Source organism: Eulemur rufifrons, chromosome 30 (genome assembly GCF_041146395.1).
Source record: "Eulemur rufifrons isolate Redbay chromosome 30, OSU_ERuf_1, whole genome shotgun sequence".
Classification (NCBI taxonomy): Eukaryota; Metazoa; Chordata; class Mammalia; order Primates; family Lemuridae; genus Eulemur; species Eulemur rufifrons.
The window spans coordinates 58,675,796-58,695,913 of record NC_091012.1 but is presented as its reverse complement, the minus strand read 5'-3'; the positions used below and the strand labels follow the sequence as shown (position 1 = coordinate 58,695,913).

Below are 20,118 nucleotides of genomic sequence, written 5' to 3'. Positions count from 1 at the left end.
ATTAAGGGCATGTCTCTCACCCTCAGGCCTGGACTATCCAGAGGCTTTCAAATAAAAAGGAATTAAAACCCAGGCCATCTGTGGAAGGCTACAGAGCTCTTACTCAGAATCTTTCATAACCATCCAGGCAGTGGGGTCCCTACCTTAGGTCTTCACAGCACATAATAGACATTCTATAAATAAGTGCTTGTTTAATGAAAGAATGAACAAATGAATTCCCTATATTTGGCCTTTATTATTTCTTTTCTTCTACTCATTTTGAGTTTGGTTTGCTCTTGCTTTTCTGATTCTTTAAGGTGCATCATTAGGATGTTTATTTGAAGCTTTTCTATTTTTTTGAGGTAGGCACTTATTGCTATAAACTTTCTTCTTAGTACTGCTTTTGCTATATCTCATAGGCTTTGGTATGTTGTATTTTCATTTTTTCAAGAAATTTTTAAATTTATTTCTTAATCTCTTCATTGATCCACTGGTCATTCAGTAGCATATTGTTTTACTTCCATGTGTTTGTATGGTTTCCAATGTTCCTCTTGTTATTGATTTCTAGTTTCATTTCACTGTGGTCAGAAAAAATACTTGATGTGATTTCAATTTTTTTGAATTTTTAAAGATTTGTTTTGTGGCCTAACATATGGTCTATCCTTGAGAACGATCCATGAGCTGAGGAGAAGAACATGTATTCTACAGCTGTTGAATGAAACATTCTGTAAATATTTATTATTGTAGGTCTATTGTGGTCTATAGTGCAGATTAAGTCCAATGTTTCTTTGTTGCTTTTCTCTCTGGATGATCTGTCCAATGCTGAAAGTGAGGTGTTGAGGTCTCCAATGTATTGTATAGGGGTTTATCTCTCCCTTTAGCTCTAATAATATTTGCTTTATATATCTGGGTGCTTCAGTGTTGGGTGAATATATATTTAGAATTTTTATATACTCTTGCTGAATTGACCCCTTTATTATTATACAATGACCTTCTTTTTCTCTTTTTACAGTTTTTGTCTTGAATTCTATTTTATCTGATAGAAATATAGCTGCTCCTGCTCCTTTTTGGTTTCCATTTGCATGAAATATCTTTTTCCATCCCTTTATTTTCAGTCTGCGTGTCTTTATAGGTGAAGTGTGTTCCTTGCAGATAACATGTTAACATATAGTTGGCTCTTCTCTATTTACAAAGAGACATCTCACAGAAATTCTACTCTTTAACTGCATTCCTCCCACTTTTTAACTTTCTGTTGTTTCCATCCATATCTTTCTATACTATCTCTCAAAAAGTTGTAATTATTCTTGATAGGTTTGCTGTTAGTCTTCCCACTCAAGATATAAGTGGTTTAACACCAACAGAGTATTCCGCATTTGTGTATTTACTATTACCAGTGAGTTGTATACCTTCAGATGATTTCTTATTATTCATTAATGTCCTTTTCTTTCATTTTTTTTCTGCTTAATTCACTTTTTTTCTTTTTTTATTACTATTTCAGCATATTGTGGGGGTACATAAGTTTAGGTTACTCCTTTTAGCATTTCTTGCAGGACAGATCTGGTGTTTATGAAATCCTTCAGCTTTTGTTTGTCTGGGAGGTCTTGATTTCTCCTTCATGTTTGAGGATATTTTGGCAGGATATAATGCTCTTGAGTTAAGGGATTTTTCCTTCAGCATTTTGAATATGTCATGCCACCCTCTCCTGGTCTGTAAGGATTCCACTGGGAAATTTGCTGTCAGATATATTAAAGTCACTTTATATGTTATTCGTTTCTTTCTTCCTGTTTCCCTTAGGATCTTTTCTTTATCTGTGACCTTTGGGAGTTTGATTATTAACTACTTTCAGGTAGTCTTGTTTGGGTTGAATCTTCTTGCAGTTCTTTGACCTTCTTGCGCTTAAATATTGATATCTTTCTCTAGAACTCTAACAAGTTCTGTGTTATTATTTCTTTGAACAAACTTTCTTCCCCAATCTCTCTCTCTACTTCCTCTTTAAGGCCAATAACTCTTAGGTTTGCCCTTTTGAGACTATCTTCTAAATCTTGTAGGTGTGCCTCATTCTTTTTATTCTTTTTTTCTTTTTTCTCTTCTGACTGTGTATTTTCAAATACCCTGTCTTTAAACTCACTAATTCTTTCTTCTGCTTGATCAATTCTGCTGTTGAGAGACTCTGATGCATTTTTTTATTTTGTCAATTCAATTTTTCAGAATTTATGCTTGATTTTTATAAATTTCAATCTCTTTGTTAAATTTCTCTGATAGGCTTCTGAATCCCTTCTCTGTGTTGTCTTGAAGTTCAATGAACTTCTTCAGAACAACTATTTTGAATTCTTTGTCTGAAAAGTCACATATCTCCATCACTATGGGATTGGTCACAAGTGCCTTGTTTAGTTTGTTTGGTGAGGTCATGTTTTCCTGGATGTTCTTGATGCTTATAGATGTTCCTTTATTTCTGGGCATTGAAGAATTAAATATTCTAATCTTTGTAGTCTGGGCTTGTTTGAACCTGTCCTTCTTAAGGAGGCTTTCCCAGGTGTTCAAAGGGAATTGAGCACTGTGATATAACTCTTTGGTCACTCCTGCCATATCCCACTGGGGTTGCCCCATGCCCAATAATGCTGTGACTCTTGCAGACTTCTGGTAGTACTGCCTTTGTGGACTTGGGTAGGATAAGAAAGAATTCCTTGGATTACCAGGCAAAGTCTCCCACTCTCTTCCCTCACTCTTTGTGCTGGGATGCCAGAGTTGAAGGAGGAGTGACTTGGGTAATCCCTCTTGGCCACCACTGCTGAGACTGTGCCAGGTCACACCTAAAGCCAGCCGAGTCTCTCCCAAAGCCTATGGTGACTGCTGCCTGGCTACCTTTGATATTTACTCAAATCTTCAAGGCTCTTTAGTCAGCAGGTGGTGAATCCTGCCAGGATTGGGTCCTTTTCCTTCAGGGCAGCAGGTTCCCTTCTGGCCTAGGGTAGGTCTAGAAGTGCTGTCCAAGAACTAAGGCCTACTAACAGGGGCTTTAGAAGTCTGCTTGATACTTTGTTTTATTGTGGCTGTGCTGGTATCCAAGTTGCAAGAGAAAGTCCTTTATATTCTTCTCTTTCCTTTCTCCAAGCAGAAGACTGTCTCTTATCTGCATTTATTGGGGTTGGTGGAGCAGTGACACAGGCACTTGCTTGACCACCACTACTGGTATCTCACTAGATAAAATGTACCCCAAGTCCACTGGCTCTGAGCCAGCACAGCTGCAGGAGTTGCCCGAGGACTGCAGCCTTTGTGGCCTGACTGCCTTATGAATTTATTTTTTTTATGCTAAAGCACATATTTACTTTTTTTTTTTTACTTCAGCATATTATGAGGGTACAAAAGTTTAGGTTATGTATATTGGCCTTGCCCTCCCCCCTCCCCGCCCCGAGTCAGAGCTTCAAGTGTGCCCATCCCCCAGATGGTGCACATCGCACTCATGATGTATGTATACACCCCTTCCCTCCCCACCCCCATCTGCCCAACACCCAATTGAATTTATGACACCCGATTGAATTTATTACGGGCTGCTTTCTTCGGCCAGTGGTAAGGTTAGCCAGAACTCAGGTTTCTATTGCTGGGGCAGAGGATTCCACTTTGGCCAGGCAGGTGTAAATGCTCCCTCTGTTGGTGCCAGGAAAATTCTGCCCTGTGTTGTGTTCTCCTGTGACAGGAAAGCCCTGAGTTCCAATACAAAAATCCTACAATCACTTTACTCTCCCTCACACACAGATTCTCTCTCCACCTGGTACTCTGGCAGCACTGCCAGGTGATAGAGGATGGGTGGTGTAGGCAATGTAAGACTGTCTGTCCTCCCTGTTCAGTGCCACTTTCCTTAATATAATGTTAAAACCAGGTACTGTGATCAGTCTTCTGATTTTTGGTTCTTTTGAAGGTGTTATCTTGCATGGAAAGTTGTTGAATTTGGTGTTTCTGTGATAGAATGATTGGTGGAAGGTTCTATTCGGCCATCTTGCTCCACCCACCTCCACAATCCCTATATTTGGGATGGGACAAAGGGCAACTCCTGGGTTTTGTGGTAGGGCAAAGGAGGAAGACACATCTCCTTTTTTTAGCGGATATTTACTGAGTGCTCACTACGTGGAAGAACTTTTTGAGGTGCTTAGGGGTTTTGAGCAGAGCAAATCTGATTTGTGCTTTAATATGATCTCTCTGGCTAGAAGATAGAAGACCACCTAGGAGGCTATTGCAACAATCGAGGCAATTATAATGGTGGTCAAAACCAGCATGGTAGCAATAAATGTGGTAAGAAATGGGTAGATTTTATATATAATTTGAAGGCAGAGCCAACAGGATTTACTGATGTATTGAATATGGCTTCAAGAGAAGACATGATTCCAAGATGCCTCCAAAGTCCTGGATCTGAGCAACAGGAAATATGGATTTGCCAAAAATTGCCACAAGGAATGCTGTGTGTAGGTTGGGGGTTCACTTCTGAATTTAGTGAGTTTGAGATATGTGTTGACATTCAAGTGAAGATGCCAAGAAGGCAGTTGGTTGTTGTATGAATTAAGTTTCTAAAGGGGTGTGGAGTGAAGATGTGAAAGTAACGAAACTATATGAGATTACCAAGGAAGAGTATACAGATAGAGAGAAGAACAAAGAGCTGGACTATGGGGGCCATAGTCCCCCAACATTAATAGGCCTTTATTATTTGACCAGGGACTAACTCTGCCTGCCTGTGTTTTGTGGAGTGAGCATAGCAGCAGCCAACCTGCCCCCAGAAGCCTCCTAAAAGGGGTCTGGGACATTAGAGTTTTAGTTCTCTGGACTATGTCCCATTATACAATGCTCTCACCACAACAACAGCTAAATTCTTCATGTGATATTTAAACCTTAAGAGAATACTTGGTTATAAATATTTATCATTTTCTCCAGGCTAATATAATGATTATTAATCCCAGCAAATAAGAATCCATTCTTACCAGGGTGAGGATATTTTTTTCTCTGCATAATTCATATGCAAATATTTTGAAAAGCAGTTTGAAATGCAAGCTGCCACCTGTCATTTTGCTTTTTGCAAGGCAGGGGAGACACCATTGTCCCTGGATTCTGAGAAGAGCAAGCATTCGCCTTGCTCCATGCATCTTCAGCTTATTGTTTGCTGACTGAAAGGCTCATATTCTAGGTGTTATTTTAAGTACAAGATCTGCACCCAAAGCTGTTGCACAGTATTTATTATCATTAAGAAGAACTCTTCTCTTTCTTTGAGGTCACCCTTTCATATCTTCACTCTTATTGGGGTGTAGGCACAGAGTTGGGAGCACAGATTTATAAATTAGGAATAGGAAAAGGAAAAGCAGCAGATATTAGGGCTGAATCATTGCTCCAAGGTCACCATGTTCCCTGCTCTGCCTCTCAGATGGGACCACACTCAGAACTTGTCCTAATTTCCTTGAAATTGTTTACCTGTATTTCACATTGGCCCTGGGTTTGCAGGGCCCAAGTAAATAAATCTTGATTTCTAAGCTCTGTGGTTCTGGTGACAATGGTAATTCACACAAGAGGACTCTTGGTGCATGGGTACACATGATTTCTAAGATAACAGTTTTCAGACTGGGATATATATACCCTTGAGGGTACATGAAAACTTTCCAAGGGACATGCAGACACAGTTTGAAGAAAATCAATTGCCAGGTTCTCAATTTTCATAAGTGCTTTTTCCTAAAATGCATCTGTATTTGAAGTGTCATACCAGTTCTCCTTTTGCTCATCTCCTTTCAATGTCACCCTTCAACTGCTCTACAAAAGAAAAACACACCCGTTAACCATCCCAAGTCTTACTATGATGTAGTCTACCCTCTGACTATTGTGGTAGAATGCAATATTCTGGATGAAGGGCCTGGCAAAAGTAACACAAAGAAAACCTTGGTAAGAAAAGTCTTTTATAAGCTCTACATTTACTGGTGGCCCACTACTGTATCTTCTCAATGTTAATTTCCACAACATACATTAAACTGAAGTCTTAAAAGCAGAACATCTGCTTATATATAGAAGTGGGACAAAACGTTCCCAAAATGTGCCATCTAGTATGTAATGACTTGAACTTTAGAATATCAGCTTGATTTCATTAGGGTCAATTTCTCCCTCTCTCTATTCATCTGTCACATCATTTAAAGGCACTTTAAAACAATCTGTGTGAGAAAATAAAATTTGGCATGAATTATTTATATCCTATTTCATACCTATGGGGAAAATAACATACACATGTTTAAATTTTATGTTTTTTAAGTCCCCAATTTTGTCTAATTTTAGCTCCATAGATAAGGTGCCTCTAAGTGAAAGAGTTACATATATAACTAATTATGTTTTCAATTTTTTGTAATAAATTGCTATTGAAGTATAGTGTATGTACAGAAAAGTATACAAACTGTATATGTATGTCTTTATAAATCATCATAAAGTGAATAGATCCATGTAACTAATCAAAAATTAAAAATATTTCCAGCACTAAAGAAGCCCCCTTGAGCTTTCCAATCACTATCTCATTCTTCTTCTCCACAGGTAAACACTTTTCTAACTTCTAACAGCATAGATTTGTCTGTTTTTTTTTTTTAGTGTTTATTTAAATTGAATCATACAGCATGTATTATAGTGTACCTGGTTTCTTTTGCTCAACATTATATTTACTAGATTCATCTATGTTGTTTATTGTAGCAGTACCCATTTTTTTCATTGCTATATAATATTGCATTTTATGTCTATAACATAGTTTATTAATCATTTCTATTGTTGATGGACTGTTGGGCTGTTTCCAGTTTGGGGCTATCACAAACAATGCTACTACACATGTGTCCTAAGGGTAAGAGGGTTTTCTGCTCCTCCCCTTGAGGGTTTTTCTTCTATTCCTGCCACAGAAACAGTGAGTTTTTGCCTGGGTCTTGAAGGAAAAAGGATTTGGTGTCCCACTACTAACAGCATAACCTTCACTTTGTAGAATAGAAGAACCTGGGAAGCAACTGGGCTCGACTATCTGCCAGCAGCAGCTAATCACATACTGCACCACCAAGGAAAGGGAGACTCTCTGAGTCTCCTATCGGCCCCTATTCTTCTTCACGAGCACTCAGAGAGTTCCCTAGAAGAGAGCTTGCAAGTGAGTATGAACGCTTCTTGTGTCTAGGACTAGCTTTCCTAAATTGATTCTCTAACCCATACTTGCCTTTTAAGATTTGATAACATTTTAACTTATTTTATCTTACCTGTATGTGTGGTGGCCACTTCTTGCTCTTGTGCTCTGCCAAAGTTGAAAGACTTCTGTGTTGTTTTTCTCCTTGGAGGCACTTGCCACTCTTTGGAATATTTATTTGGTTGCCTTGCATGACCTCAACTCTCTGATAGGCTCAAGAAAATTTATTTTGTAGATTATCCATCTTCTCCTTACTGTTAGAGTGGGAGAAATCTTCTCTTGTGCCTTTTTATATCCTAAGCATAAATGGAACTGTCAACTAATGTTACTATGGACATTCTTTTTTTTATTTATTTCAAGATATTATGAGGGTACAAACGTTTTGGTTACATGTATGTCTTTGCCTCACCTAAGTGAGGTTTAGAGGTTTGCCCTTCCCCTCTACAATGCACACCGTGTCCATTAGTTGTGAGTTTACCCCCCCAACCCCCTAATCCCTGGAGAATATTACCATTGTGTGAGCATTATAGTGTTGATCAGTTAGTGCCAATTTGACGGCAAGTACATGTGGAGATTAATATATGTATTGTATTGTACTTATTATATGTAAATTAAACGTCAACAAATTTGATTTTGTAAAAAGACACTATTTTTTATTCTTTTTTATTTCAGCATATTATAGAGGTACAAATGTTTAAGTTATGTATATTGCCCTTGCTCCACCAGAGTCAGAGCTTCAAGCGTGTCCATCCCCCAGATGGTGCACATTGCACTCATTATGTGTGTATATAGACATCCCCTTCAAAGAAGCAAGCTACAAAGTGAGAGACAGTATCTGTAACACATGTAACTTTAATAGTTCATTTCTAGGCTATATAAAGAATTCCTACAAATCCATATGAAAAAGAAAATAGGCAAGAGACTAGAGTGGGACTTCACAAACAAAATATAAAGGTGCAAATGAAAATGTGCTCAACAGAGAAATTCAAGTTAACTGCAATGAGTTACCAATGCATGCCCATGAGAATGTCTAAAACAATAACAACAACAAATGACGATTGGCTGGTACTCTCATACACTACTGGCAGCAGTGTAAATTGGTAAAACACTTTGGAAAACTGGCAGTGTGCACTGAAGTTGAACATATACGTACATGACTCAACAATTTTACTTCTAGGCCTAAACAGAAATGTGTACATAAATACAATATAGATATGTAAAAGAATGTCCATAGTACTGAGAATCCAGAAATGAAACCATCTGCATATGGTAATCTAATCTTTGTCAAGGCAGACAAAAATATACACTGGGGAAGAGAGACTCTTTTCAATAAATGGTGCTGGGAAAACTGGATAGCTACATGCAGAAGATTGAAACTGGATCCCCACCTCTCACCTCTCACAAAAATCAATTCAAGATGGATAACAGACTTAAACCTAAGGCATGAAACCTTAAGAATTCTAGAAGATGTTGGGAAGGCCCTTTCAGACATTGGCCTAGGCAAAGAATTTTTTTTTTTTTTTTTTTTTTTTGAGACAGAGTGTCGCTTTGTTGCCCTGACTAGAGTGAGTGCCGTGGCGTCATCCTACCTCACAGCAACCTCAAACTCCTGGGCTTAAGCGATCCTACTGCCTCAGCCTCCCAAGTAGCTGGGACTACAGGCATGCGCCACCATACCCAGCTAATTTTTTTTTCATATATATATATTTTAGTTGACCAGATAATTCCTTTCTATTTTAGTAGAGACGGGATCTCGCTCTTGCTCAGGCTGGTGTCGAACTCCTGACCTCGAGCGATCCACCAGCCTCGGTCTCCCAGAGTGCTAAGATTACAGGCGTGAGCCACTGCGCCCGGCCTAGGCAAAGAATTTTTGAAGACCCCCAAAGCAATCACAGCAGCAACAAGATAAATAAATGGGATCTGATCAAATTAAAAAGCTTTTGCACAGCCAAGGAAACCATCATTAGAGCAAATAGCCTACAGAATGGGAGAAAATATTTGCTCTCTACACATCTGATAAAGGGCTAATAACAAGAATTTATCTAGAACTTAAAAAAATCAACAAGAAAAAAATCAAACAACCCCATCAATAAATGGGCAAAGGAAATGAACAGAAACTTTTCAAAAGAAGACAGAATAATGGCCAGCAAACATATAAAAAATGCTCAACATCTCTAATCATTAGAGAAATGCAAATCAAAACCACAATGAGATATCACCTAACCCCAGTGAGATTGGCCTCTATCAAAAAATCCCAAAACAACAAATGCTGGCGAGGATGTGGAGAGACAGGAACACTCTTACAATGCTGGTGGGACTGCAAATTGGTGCAACCTCTGTGGAAAAGAATTTGGAGATACCTCAAAGAGTTAAAAATAGAAATACCATTCGATCCAGCAATAGAACTATTAGGCATCTACCCAAAAGAGCAAAAGACATTCTATAATAAAGACATCTACACCCGAATGTTTATGGCAGCACAATTCACTATTGCAAGAATGTGTAAACGACCCAAGTGCCCGACAATCCATGAGTGGACTACTAAAATTTGGTATATGTATACAATGGAATATTATTCAATTATAAGAAATGACAATGATCTAGCACCTCTTATATTTTCCTAGAGTGAGCTTGAGCCCATTATCCGCAGTGAGGTATCACAAGATCGGAGGAATAGCCTCCACATGTCCTCGCCGTCAAATTGGCACTAACTGATCAACACTATGGTGCTCACATGGTAGTAATATTCTCCAGGGATTAGGGGGTTGGGAGGGTCAGTAAACTCACAACTAATGGACACGGTGTGCATTGTAGAGGGGAAGGGCAAGCCTCTAAACCTCACTTGGGTGAGGCAAAGACATACAATGTAACCAAAATGTTTGTACCCTCATAATATCTTGAAATTTAAAAAAAAATTATATAATATGTTTTATTTCTTTTTCTTTCTTTTCTGTTTCTTTTCTTTCTTTTTTTTTTTTTTTTTTGCCCATCACAGTATTTTTTAGATTCATCCATGTTTATTAGTAATTTGTTCTTTTCTATTGCTGAGTAGTGTAATGTTAACTTTTGGTGCACACTTTTCCCAATACAAATTAGGAAATTTACCAATCGTTTCCTTTATTGTTAATGTTTTTGAGTCCTTTTTGAGTGTGACAAATGTTTGCCTACCCCAAGTTCATGAAGATATTCTCCTATGCTATCTTCTAGAAGTTTTATTGTTTTACCTTTCACATTTAGAACAAAATACCAGGTACTTAGTGCATGGTCACTGACCTGGTGAGTGAATTCTTTTCAATCCTTCTCAAGAATGATCAGAAGAAGTTTGCATTCACTTGAACAGATAGCAGCCTACATTTATTTTCTTGCTATAGGCACTGTTAATTCATCTATTCTCTTTAATATAGTTCCAAGGATTTGAAATTTTTTGTACATTCTGAAGAGCATTATGTTGGTTCACAATATCAATGATGTCATGTTAATCAGATAAGATGATAACTAAGTGGCAAACATTTTGAAGGCATCAGTAAGAGATGTGAGTAACAGAATGTAGGCGATAAACCTTGTAAAGATTAAAGGGCCTGTGACATTATTAAATATTTTAGGTTTCATTGGTCTGAGATATGCTGGAATAACCCCTTCAAAGTAAAAGACAACTTATTTCATTATACCTTTCACCACTAAGAAGAGAGAACAATGCCTGATAGGGGTTTTGGAAGCAGCATATTGCACATTTTGGAATACAGATGCTCCTCAACTTACAATGTGGTTACATCCTGATAAACCCATCTTAAGTTGAAAATATTGTAAACCAAAAATATATTTAATACACTTAATCTGTTGAACATCATAGCTTAGTCTAAACTACCTTAAATGTGCTCAGAACACTTACATTAGCCTACACTTGGGCAAAGTCATCTGGCAACATAATATATTGTAGAGTATCAGTTGTGTACCCTTGAGATTGCATAACTGATTGGGAGCTGGGGTTCACTGCTGCTGCCCAGCATCAAGAGAGAGTATCATGTCACACATATTAGCACAGGAAAACATCAAAATTCAAAATTCGAAGTACGGTTTCTACTGAATGCATATCACTTTCCACCATCATAAAGTCAAAGAATTGTAAGTCAAAGCATTGTAAATTGAGTGCCATCTGTACTACTTCAATACATAACCTGATGACATGAAAGGCTGACAACTTTTAGTAGGGCCCAGAGCAGGAAAATGCTCTGTAATGGGTCCAGACTGTCATGTAAGTGGTCCTGTTAATTGGAATATGTGACACAGCAAGCCCTGTGGTATTCAAGGTATCAGGGATGGGAAAAGATGCCATGTGGAATTTATCACAAGTTTCAATAGCAGAATCACAATGTAGGTTCCATGTGTTCTGGAGCATGGCCATTCCAACTAAAGTGAAAAATTATATACCATTTGAAAACAAGTCCCAGACATGCTGTTTAGCCATAGTAGAAATGGAGTGCCTCATCTTGGAACATCAAGTAATCATGTCCTGTGTCCAGAACTGCCCATTATGTGATGAGTTCTAAGAGATCCTACACTGGATCATAATGTTTCGTGGACCTAGAAGCAATTCACTGTAAGATGGATGTGGTACATCTGGAATTGGTCATGATCAGGGCCAGAGGGCACACAAAAGCTGCATAAGTAGATGGACCAGATTGCCATGTCATCAATCATTGCTGCATTTGCACCTCTCCCTCAGCCCACACTGTGACCATATTGTTTATGGTGGTGGCAATAATAAGGTATTCCTTATGGTTGGCTGATAGGTGAGGAAAAAGACCAAGCTTCATTCATAGATGGGTCACTTCAGTATGTGGGTGCAAGCCAAAAGTGGTCTTCTGGTGAACTACTGCCCCGCTCAGAAAGATAATGAGACTGAACACACTGAGTCATCCACCTTGTCTGGAAGACAAGTTTCAGGGGATATTTTCCTAATGGACATACCTTCAGGTGGTGCACCTACTCATTCATTTTATGTGGAAAAAAGAAGTGGTCTGAGTAGAGAATACATAAGAACCCAAGACCATGAAAGACTAAAAGATCAAAGACAAGAAAGTCTAGGAAGGAGTCATGTGATATACCTAGGGGAGTGTGGATAGATCTATGGGAATGAGCATCTGATGTGAAGACCTTCAAACCACAAATTAAAGACTCCAGAGATCATCTGCCATGAAACAGGCACTAACAAACAAGTAGACAGAATGATTTGGCCAGTTGATATTTACTAGCCTTTGTCTTTGACAGCTCAGTGTAGACACTATGGGAACATAAATGGCACATACAAGGTGGCAGGGATGGAGGCTATGCATGGGCCAAATAGAATGAAGTCCTACTAACCAAGACTAATTCAGCTACTGGCCCTGCCAAAAGTCCAATCTGCCAACAACAGAAACCAATGTCAAATCTCCAACAGAGCACCATATCCCTCAAGAAGACCTGCTAACCTTTTGGTAGCAAATTGATTACATTACAGTGATTTATGTTGCATGAAACTGACATATATCCTGGGTATGGGTGTGCCTTTTCTGTCTGCAGAGCCTCAGGTATTACCATTATCTGAATGCTTACAGAATGTTTGATCCACTGACCTGTGATCCCACATAGAATTGCATCATACTGTGAAACTTATTTTAGAGCAAAGCAGGTGCAGCAGGGGGTGCATGACTATAAGATCCACTGGTCCTGTCACATCCACATTACACAAAAGTTGCTGGCCTGATAGAGGAATACAGCAGCTTTTTAAAAGTGATAATCAGATTGAAGATGATTGTGTATGAGAATGTAGTGCCATCCTCCAGAATGTAGTGTACAGCTTAAATCAATGGCCACCATATGCTGCTGAATCCCTAATAGGCAGATTACATAGATATGAGAACCAAAAGGTAGAAATATGGAGTATCCTTGCTTATCATAAGCTCAAAGTCACCCACTTTGGAAAATGTATACTTCCTGTCCCTGCAAATCTGAGTTCTGCAGTTTTAGAGGTCCTGGCTCCCAGAGGTGGGGGGGATTGCTTCAACTAGGGAACATGGCAAGAGTCCTTGCACAATTTAGGTTTTTCAGGCTTCTCATTCTAATAGATAAACAGGCAGAGAAAGGAGTCACCATTTTGGCAGGGGTAATTTATCCTGATCATCAGGAGAAGATAGAGCTGTTACACAGTGAAGATAGGGAAAAATATGTTTGATACGCATTTAATCTACTAGAATGTCTCTTGTTACTCCCTTGCCCAATTTTGATGGTAAGTACAAAATTTCATCAGCCATGGGCTTTGAACAACTTAGTGAACAGGGGTTCAAATGCCTCAAGGATGAGGGTCAGAATCACCACACCAAGCCATGTAGATTAGCAGATGAGCTAGCTGATGATGAGAGATATCTAGAAAAGGTAGACCGTAAGTATCAGTTGTAACTGTGATACCAGATGCTTTGTCAGAGGCTATAGTTTATCCCACTAAGCTTCATCTTGTAAATTCCTGAAGGGAAAAAGAAAACACTAACTAGAACTCCAGAACAGTTGCCCCTAGAACTGATTATATAAAGAATATGAATTGAAATGGTACAAAGAGTTAACTGTAGTGGCAAAGTGTGTGGCAAAAGGTGAATGTTGAGGTGTGCTACTCAGATTCGCCTTCAGAACTGAAATACATATTCTTCACAGCTAGTAAGAGTATTGACAGCTGGATGCTCTCAGCTGAATCCCTTTCTGGGAATCTCTCTCCACTGAAAAGAACCACATTGGCCTAAGTCATGCCTAACCTCCATGGGCAGGTTGTTTCCCATGACTGTTGATGTGGAGATATAAAGGTCCAGCTTGCTTGCTTGTAGATGGGATGACTCTGAAAGCTTATTACAGTTTCATAGTACACTCTAGTATCACTAAGACTTTGTTGCAACTGCATCAGAGTTCAACTCCTCCATCTGCTCTGTTCTACATCCTCCACTCCCCACAAGTATTGATCCTGATGGCATTGACCAGTAAAATTCCTGGATATAGGCTCCATCCTCTTCTATTTAATTTTCCAGGGAAATTGATCTAAGATACTAGATATTTGGTTTTCTATACTATTTTGATTGATATCTTTTAAGTTTTTTATTTTATAGTTATTTCTTGCTGGTTTAAATAAATGCATTTCACTTTTGTATATTGACATTATATCCAGCAGGCTTGTCAAATTCACTTATTAATTTCAGTAGTTTTTCTAGAGCAGATTTTTCCTCTGTTTGCAACCTACATAATTATATTGTTTATGAATAATGATAATTTTATGTCTTCATTTTCAATTACTCTGTCTTTTATGTCTTTTCCTTGCCTAATTGCACTGGCTGGGATATCTAGTTACAAGGTAGTGATAGCAAGCATCTTTACTTTCTTTTTGATCTCAGAGGAAAAGCTATTAATATAACATTTCACTATTGAATATGATGTTTGCTGTACATGTTTTGCATATATTTTGATCAGATTAAGAACATTTCTTTTTATGTCTAGTAATCTAACATTCTTTTTTGTTCCTAAGTAGATGTTGACATTTATCAAACACTTTTTATGTATCTATTGAAATGATCATGAGATTTTTTTTCCTTTATATTTTAATATGATGTACACTAACTGATTATAGTAGAACTATTTTTCTTTTTCTTGTTTTTAATTTCAGAATATTATGCGGGTATAAATGTTTTGGTTACATGAATTCCTTTTTTCCGTTTGAGTCAAAGTTATAAGTGTGTCCATCACCCAGATAGTGTGCACTGTACACCTTAGGTTTGAATTTACCCATCTCCGCCCTCCCCACTCCCACCTGTTTGATTTTTGTTGAGTTTTACTACCATATGTGCACATGAGTGTTGGTCAATTAATTCCAATTTAATAGTGAGTACATGTGTTTGCTTTTCCATTCTTGCAACACTTCACTTAGAACAATGGTCTCCAGTTCCATCCAGGTTGTTACAAAAAAAGTATTAGTTCACCATTTTTTATGGCTGAGTAGTACTCCATAGTATATATATACCACATTTTATTAATCCACTCATGTATGGATAGGCACTTGAGTTGTTTGCACATCTTTGCAATTATGAATTGTGCTGCTATAAACATTCGAGTGCAAGTGTCTATTTGATAAAATGACTTTTTTTCCTTTGGGTAAATACCCAATAAGGGAATTGCTGGATCAAATGGTAGGTCTACTTTTAGTTCTCTGTGGTATCTCCACACTACTTTCCATAGAGGTTGTACTAGTTTACAGTCCCACCAACAGTGTATAAGCATTCCTTTCTCCTTGCATCCACACCAACATCTGTTTTGGGACTTTTCTCACCAGAGTTAGGTGATATGTCATTGTGGTTTTAATTTGCATTTCCCTGAAGATTAGAAACCTTAGGCATTTTTTTTTCATTTGTTTATTGGCCATTAGTCTATCTTCTTTTGAAAAGCTCTGTTCACGTCTTTTGCCCACTTTTTAATGGAGTTGTTCGATGTTTTCTTGCTGATTTGCTTGAGTTCTTTGTAGATTCTGGTTATTAGCCCTTTGTTGGATATATAGCATGCAAATATTTTCTCCCATTCTGGAGGTTTTTTATTCACTCTATTGATTGTTTCCTTGGGTGTGCAGAAACTTTTTAATTTAATCAGGTCCAATTTATTTATTTTTGTTGTTGCTGTGATTGCCTTTCGGGTCTTCTTCCTAAATTCTTTCCCTATGCTGATATCTAGAAGAGTTTTTCCAACATTTTCTTATAGAATTCTTATAGTTTCATGCCTTGGGTTTAAGTCTGTTATCCATCATGAATTAATTTCTGTGAGTGGTGAGAGGTACAGATCCTATTTCAGTCTTCTACATGTGGCTATCCAATTTTCCCAGCACCATTTATTGAATAGGGATTCTTTTCCCCAGTGTATGTAACTTTTTGAGAGATAGATAGTTTAAAAAGATAAAAGTCAAAATGCAGAGGAAGGATGGAGTTAAAATGTCAAATTTATTTAAGATTTCTCTTTGCTTGTTTGCTTCTTTGTTTTGAAGCAGTTAAGTTGTCATATATTTGAAATAATTGGTTATAAAGTGTGTTTTGCAAGACTCATTGTAACCTCAAATCAAAACACATATGACAGATACACAAAAATTATAAAGCAAAAAATTAAAACATACTATCAGAGAAAATCACTTTTAACAAAGGAAAACAGGAAGGAAAAAAGAAAGATAGGACCACAAAACAACCAGAAATTAAATAACAATATAGTGGTAGTAAGTCCTTACCTATCAATAATAACATTGAATATAAATCGCTAAACTCTCCAAACAAAAGACATGGAGTGGCTGAATGGATTTAAAAAAAAATAAGAACAAACTATATGATTTCTACAAGAAACCCACTTCACCTATAGAAACATATATAGACTGAAAATGAAGCAATGGAAAAAGATATTCCATACAAATGGAAAACAAAAAAAAGCAGGAGTAGCATACTTCTATCAGGTAGAATAGATTTCAAGACAAAAACTGTATAAAGAGACAAAGAAAATCATTATATAATGATAAAGGGGTCAATTCAGCAAGAGGACAGAACAATTCTAAATATATATGCACCCAACACTGAAGCACCCAGATAAGTAAAACAAATATTATTGGAGCTAAAGAGAGAGATAGACCACTATAAGATAATCACTGGGGACCTCAACATCCCACTTTCAGCAATGGACACATGATGTAGAGAGAAAAGCAATAAAGAAACATTGGAGTTATTCTGCACTATATATCAAATGTACCTGATAGATATTTATAGAATGTTTCATCCAACAGCTGCAGAATACACGTTCTTCTCATCTTATGGATCTTTCTCAGTGATAAACCATATATTAGGCCACAAAACAAGTCTCAAAAAAATTAAAAAATGTTAAAATCATATCAAGTATTTTCTCAACCACAATGGAATAAAGCTAGAAATGAATAACATAGAAACATTGGAAACTATACAAACATTTGGAAATTAAACAATATGATAATGAATTACCCATGGGTCAATGGAGAGAATAAAAAGGAAATTTAAAAATTTCTTTTTTTTTCTTTTTTACCTGAATTTTTTAATTTTTATTTATTTATTTATTTATTTTTTATTTCAGCTCATTATGGGGGTACAAAATTTCAGGTTATATATATTGCCCATGCCCCCCCATCCCCCTGAGTCTGAGCTTCAAGCGTGTCCATTCCCTAGACAGTGCTCATTGCACTCATCACGTAGGTATGCACCCATCCTCTCCCCCCATCCCCCCCAGTCAGAACTTAAAGTGTGTTCATTCCCCAGACAGTGCGCATCGCACTTATCAAGTAGGTATACACCCATCCCCGTCCCCCAGCTCCCACCTCTGTCCAATACCCAACTGGTGTTATTCCCAAATGTGCACTTAGGTGATGATCAGGGAAACCAATTTGCTGGTGAGTACATGTGGTGCTTATTTTTCCATTCTTGAGATACTTCACTTAATAGAATGGGTTCCAACTCTCTCCAGGAGAACAAAAGGGATTCTATATCACTGTTATTTCTTATACCTGAGTAATATTCCATGGTATACATATACCAAATTTTACTAATCCACTCATGAATTGATCGGCATTTGGGTTGTTTCCACATCTTTGCAATTGTGAATTGTGCTGCTAAAAACATTCGGGTACAGGTGTCTTTTTTATAGAATGACTTTTGTTCTTTTGGGTAGATGCCTAGTAATGGGATTGCTGGATCAAATGGTAGGTCTACTTGAATTTGTTTAAGGTGTCTCCATAATGCTTTCTATAGGGGTTGCACTAGTTTGCAGTCCCACCAGCAGTGTATGAGTGTTCCTGTCTCTCCGCATCCACGCCAACATGTATTGTTTGGGGACTTTTGGATAAAGGCCATTCTCACTGGAGTTAAGTGATATCTCATTGTAGTTTTGATTTGCATTTCCCTGATGATTAGAGATCTTGAGCATTTTTTCATATGTTTGTTAGCCATTCTTATATCTTCTTTTGAAAAAATTCTATTCATGTCTTTGGTCCACTTTTTGATAGGGTTGTTCGATTTTTTCTTACTGATTTTCCTGAGTTCTAAATAGATTCTTGTTATCAGTCCTTTATCTGATGTGTAGTATGTGAAAATTTTTTCCCATTCTGTAGGTTATCTTTTTATTCTCGTGACTGTTTCTTTGGCTGTGCAGAAAAGAGGTAAAGGACCTCTATAAGGAGAACTACGAAACACTGAGGAAGGAAATTGCAGGGCATGTAAATAGGTGGAAAACCATACCATGCTCGTGGATCGGAAGAATCAACATTGTTAAAATGTCTATACTACCCAAAGTGATCTACAGATTCAATGCAGTCCCTATTGAATTACCAACATCATTTTTCACAGATATAGAAAAAATAATTTTACACTTTGTATGGAACCAGAGAAGACCCCGTGTAGCAAAAGCAATTTTAAGCAATAAAGACAAAATGGGAGGTATTAATTTGCCAGACTTCAAACTATACTACAAGGCTGTGGTTCTTAAAACTGCTTGGTATTGGCACAAGTGCAGGGACATAGACCAGTGGAACAAAACAGAAAATCCAAATATAAAACCATCCTCATATGCCATCTAATCTTTGAGAAAGCAGACAAAAACATACTCTGGGGACAAGAATCCTTATTCAATAAATGGTGCTGGGAAAATGGGATAGCCACATGTAGAAGACTGAAACAGGACCCACAGCTTTCACCTCTCACAAAAATCAAATCACGGTGGATAACAGACTTAAACCTTAGGTGTGAAATGATTAGAATTCTAGAAGAAAATGTAGGAAAGACTCTTACAGACATTAGCCTAGGCAAAGAATTTATGAAGAAGACCCCTAAGGCAATCACAGCAACAAAAAAAATAAATGAATGGGACCTGAATAAATATATTCTCTTTTCTTAAACTGCAGAGTATTTAGTGATGTCACTGCTCTCATTTCTAATAATGATTATGTACATCTTTGCTTTCTTTCTCTCTCTCCCTACTCTCTTCTTTTTTCCCCTGAAGAGTCTGGCTAAAGGTTCACTGGTTTTATTGATATTCTCAGTGAATCAGCTTTTGGTTTTATTGATTTTCTCTATTGTTTTTCAGTTTTCTATTTATTTCTGCTCTGGTCTTTGTTATTGCCTTCTTTATACTTTGGGGTGCATTTGCTCTTCTTTTTCTAGTTTCTTAAGGGGAAGCTGAAGTTATTGATTTGATCCTTTTCTTTTCTAATATGGGCATTTTAATGCTATAAATTTCCCTGTGGGTACTACTTTAGGTGCATCCCTTGGATTTTAATATGTTGTGTCTTCTTTTTCATGGAGCTCAAAATACTTTCTATTTTGATTTCTTCTCTGACCCCTAATTTTTTTTAGAATTTTGTCATTTAGCTTCTATATATTTAGTGTTAGTGATTTCTAGTTTAATTCCATTATGGCCATATAGCATACTTTGCATGGCTTGAATCTTTTTAAACTTCTGGTGTCTGCTTTGCGGCCCATAATATAGTCTATCTTGGTGAAAATCCCATGTGAACCTAGAAAGAATGTGTATTCTGATGTTGTTGAGTGGAATAGTCTATAAATGTTAAATTGGCCAGGTTGGTAAATAGTATTATTCAAGTCTTCTATATCCTTACTTTCTGTCTTTTGCTCTATTAATTATTGATGGAAGAATGTTAAAACTTCTGGTTATAATTGTGGATTTGTTTTGTTCTCCCTGCAGGTCTTTCAATTTTTGTTTCATGTATTCTGAAGCTCTATTACCAGAGGCATAAATATTTAGGATTATCATGTTCTGTTGATAACTTGACTCCTTTATCATTATTAAATGACATTCTTTCTTTTTAATTATGTTCTTTGATTTGAAATCTATTTTGTCTGATATTAATATAGCCACTCTATCTTTCTTTTGATTAGTGTTAGCATGTTATATCTTTT

General features: G+C 37.3%; 1 protein-coding gene across 1 annotated transcript in view; it reads left to right on the top strand.

The window, feature by feature from the left end:
• The first annotated feature begins 13,435 nt into the window (after positions 1 to 13,435).
• RTL4 (retrotransposon Gag like 4) overlaps positions 13,436 to 20,118 on the top strand; it is a 57,304-nt gene continuing 50,621 nt past the window's right edge. Inside the window, exon 1 of the mRNA XM_069464216.1 lies at positions 13,436 to 13,565. Within this exon, the coding sequence (XP_069320317.1) occupies positions 13,436 to 13,565 (130 nt within the window). The remainder of the gene's footprint in view (positions 13,566 to 20,118) is intronic.